The sequence below is a fragment of the Pantherophis guttatus genome, chromosome 2 (assembly GCF_059756535.1).
Source record: "Pantherophis guttatus breed Tessera chromosome 2, ASM5975653v1, whole genome shotgun sequence".
Classification (NCBI taxonomy): Eukaryota; Metazoa; Chordata; class Lepidosauria; order Squamata; family Colubridae; genus Pantherophis; species Pantherophis guttatus.
In genome coordinates, this window is record NC_142064.1 from 273,980,716 (window position 1) to 273,984,455 (window position 3,740).

At 41.0% G+C, this 3,740-nt stretch overlaps 1 protein-coding gene across 1 annotated transcript; it reads right to left on the bottom strand.

Annotated features, from left to right (window-relative positions):
* Positions 1 to 1,207: 1,207 nt before the first annotated feature.
* Positions 1,208 to 2,725, bottom strand: LOC148115926 (vomeronasal type-2 receptor 26-like). The gene is made up of 2 exons (XM_087885297.1): positions 2,711 to 2,725; positions 1,208 to 2,284 (listed from the first exon to the last, which is right to left on the bottom strand). The coding sequence occupies exons 1-2, from the start codon at positions 2,723 to 2,725 to the stop codon at positions 1,343 to 1,345; spliced, it is 957 nt and encodes a 318-aa protein (XP_087741423.1). The 3' UTR covers positions 1,208 to 1,342.
* Between the last annotated feature and the right edge of the window lie 1,015 nt (positions 2,726 to 3,740).

The window sequence follows — 3,740 nt, forward strand, 5'->3', positions numbered from 1 at the left end:
CAGAATGCTGAAAGCTTCTGATTTGGGGACAAGAGGATTCTATGCCTTATTTGGATAAGAGACTAATTGGATTCAGAGCTGTTTTCCATTTCCTTCTCTGGGTCTTTCCAGGTGCTGTTTTGAAGCAGGGGCACTGCTTTTTGGATATGTCCAGAAAGATGTTAGCTGTTGTGACTCCGACTCCCGAGCCTGTCCTCACGGAGGAAGAGGACTCAGAAGAGGGGGAGGAACTGACAAGGCCTCCCTCTCCAAGACCCTCCCCTCTGGCAATGCCTCAGGTTCCATCTGAAGGCCAGGAGGAACAGCCTGGGATAGGCCAGGAGGAAGGCATTTCGGAGCACCCATTGATAGAGAGTGATAATGATGAATCCTGGCTTGATCCCAGGCAGCGTCGGAGGGAGAAGCGTGTGCAGCAAAGGAAGAGGTGTGGGAGGGCCAGGGATTGAGCTAAGTCACTGAGCCACACCCCACAAGGGATAAAAGGGGACATGATTGCTTGGCAGGCTTTGTGACGGACAAAAGTTTAAACTCTAAAGAGTCACATCGTGAATCCTGCACTTCGGCTCAGATATATTTTGGACTAAACTCTTGTGGATAATTTGTTGCTCTGGAAACGGACTGCAAATAAGGCCTCTCCTGCTTTTGGGGAGTACTATATGGACTGGGCAGGCATTTTACAGTTAGCTGCCAGAACTCTCATCTGCCAGGAATTCTGGTCTGTTTATACAATAAATTATTGGCAGGCGTGTTTTATATTGCATTTGTCTGTGTGAGGACGGGGAACAGAACATTAGGATAATTGTGACTCCACAGAGAGTCATGGAATTCATGTGGTCCCATAAGATCTGTAATTCACCTAACACCTGCAGAAATAACTGATGTAGACAACCAGAGTGTTGGATGAGGAGTCATCTGCGTGATCTTGATATCCAGTTTCCACTGCTCACATCTACTTTCAAGAGAAAGTCACATATAGTAGAGAAAAAGTGTCCACGTTCACACAGATTTAGAGTTTCATATTCAAGACACCTCAGGCAAAAGACTCCTTCCCTCTCTCTTTGGGGAGACTTCTCTCTTCTATTCAGCTGTTTTTACTTAATATAACTATGATTTCTTAACTTGTTCATCTCTGGCTGCATGACAACTTTAATTATTAATTGTTTATTTTATTGTTTGATGATTATGTTGGAATTTAATTTCATTAGTCTTACAGTCTTTATATGTTTATTTCCTTCAGTTTTAAATAACCTTAATTGTTACATTAATGCAAAGGAAGAATACAAAAGCCCAACAATTGCAATGAAAAAATTAAATGTTACATGCCTAAGAAACAATATCACAGTCATTCTCCTTCTTTTATCATTAGACATTCCTTAGTGTTTAGATATGGCCTCAGGATTATAATGTAGCATTTGGGGAAGAAGATGAAGCCCAGCAGTCCAGCACTGGAGGCCAAGATGGAGAAGACCTGAACAATCACCATGGACTTTCCTTTGGTGCTCAGATAGGTTGGCAGGAAGGAGATCCAAACACTACAGAAGACCAGCATGCTGAAGGTGATCAGCTTGGCTTCATTGAAGGCCCCAGGCAGGTTCCTGGCCAGGAAAGCTACAGTGAAGCAAATGGCAGCTAAGAAACACATATAGCCAAGGACAACATAAAACATGGTGACAGAGCCTTCGTTGCATTGAAGGATGATCTCTCCAGGCTGGGAGTGCAGGTCAGAGTCAGGAAATGGGGGAGAAATTCCAAGCCATGAGGCACAGATGAAAATTTGTCCAGCAGAACCAGAAAGGATGATAGAATTGGCCAAGCTCTTCCCCAACCATCTTCTCACTTTGTTCCCTGGTTTTGAGGCTAAGAATGCCAGCACCACTGTGATAGTTTTGGCCAACACAGATGACACAGCTATTGAGAAGACAATACTGAACACAGTTTGTCGGAGAAGGCAGGTGGCTTTCCTTGGTCGTCCAATGAAGAAAAAGGAGGACAAGAAGCAAAGCAAGAGGGAGACCAGGAGGATGTAAGATAGATCCCGGTTGTTGGCTTTGACAATGGGAGTTTCAAGGTATTTAATGAATATGATTAAAATGAATCCTGTGGATAGGAACAAGAGTAGGGCAATGGACACCAGGATAATGCCCAGATGTTCTTCATAGGAGAGGAAGGTTATTCTTTTTGGGATACATTGGACTCTGCTCTCGGTTGGATATTGATCATCTGGGCACTTGGTGCATTTTTCAGTATCTGAGAAAACAGAAAGTTCTTTTGTATCTCTTTTCACCTTTCAAGAAAGATCTTCTATGGATGTCATATTCAGCATCACAATACTACCATCTAACAAGCCATGGGTGGTGTACTTTGATACCAAGCCCATGGCAGCAAATGACCTCACCTAGCAATTTCACGTAAAAGATAAAGGAGAGAGACTCCAGTCCTTAGAGATGCCCCATTGCAGGGCCTAGGTTTTCTCCTCTATTCCCTAAGAACCCATCAACTGAAATCAACCATGAATAAAGGAAAACCTTTGGAAAACCCTGCCTCGACTCCCAAACCCTGAAGCCTGTTCAGAAGGATATAATGATTTATATTATCAAAAGCCACTGAGAAATCCAGAAGGGTCAGAATGTTTGCAGGACTCCTATCAGAGATCATCTGTGAAAGCAACCAATGCCATCTTGGAACTGTGCCTCAGCCATCAGAACTGTACCTGAATGACAATCATGCTCTCAACAAACTCTTAACAAATATTGTACTCAGGACAAAATTTGTCTAAGATGGTTGGGTCCGTGGAGAGCCTCTTTAGAATGAGGTGCATAATCGCATCCTTCAAAGCAAATGGTGGGACCACCGTTCCTGGGGGAAAAAGGCATTAACTAACCCCAAGGTCAGATTGCCACTATCCTTGAGGCTTCCTCAAATTCCTTTCAATTGTATTCTTTCAACAGGCCTGGGCATCGTGTGGTACCAGAGCCCTGTGCGCTGGTTGTGTCCTGTGTAAAATCTTGATGTATTTCCCTCTTGTAATCATGGTATTTAACGTGTCATCCAGTTTAATTGTTGTTTTAATTGGATGACACCCAAAGACCCTTTGTGTGGGAAGCCAGCAATATAAATTTGGTACCCTGTGGTAAGATTGGGGTCCAATAAATTTCACAAATTAATAAAATTGTAAACAGAGATCTTAGAGAAAATTAATTGCTGAAGTAATCCAAGAAAAGAAAAAATCTGTTATCTTTCTTTGCAATGATTTTAGTGCCTAAAAATCAGAAGCAGTAGTCTATTACCATACTTTCTAAATTTAGTAATAATTTTAAAGACTGAATGAGTTCCACATTTGTATGAATGTCTATTAGGTAGACTGTTTAATTAATTAGTTCTCTTTTCTTCCTACTTTCTATTAGATCTGGTTCCTTTTAATTCCAATAATGGAAGTAAGTTTTTTTTTCTCTTAGAACCACAACTGTATTCCTTTTTGCAACTGTTATAACTGTTTGTATTTCATTATTTAATATCCAAAATTGGAAAGATAAAAAGAAGAGGGAAGATTCAGTAACTATCCAACCAAGGAAACCATGATAGTGGCAATGCTGAATCTGGGAATGTTGAAATGGGCTATAAACAATATTTGTGTTTTACCTCTTAATCCATAATATGGAAAATTAAAGCACTCAAAATAAAAAAGGCAAACTTTATCGCTAATAACAATAAATTTAATTTACATTCCTTCTTTCACACAA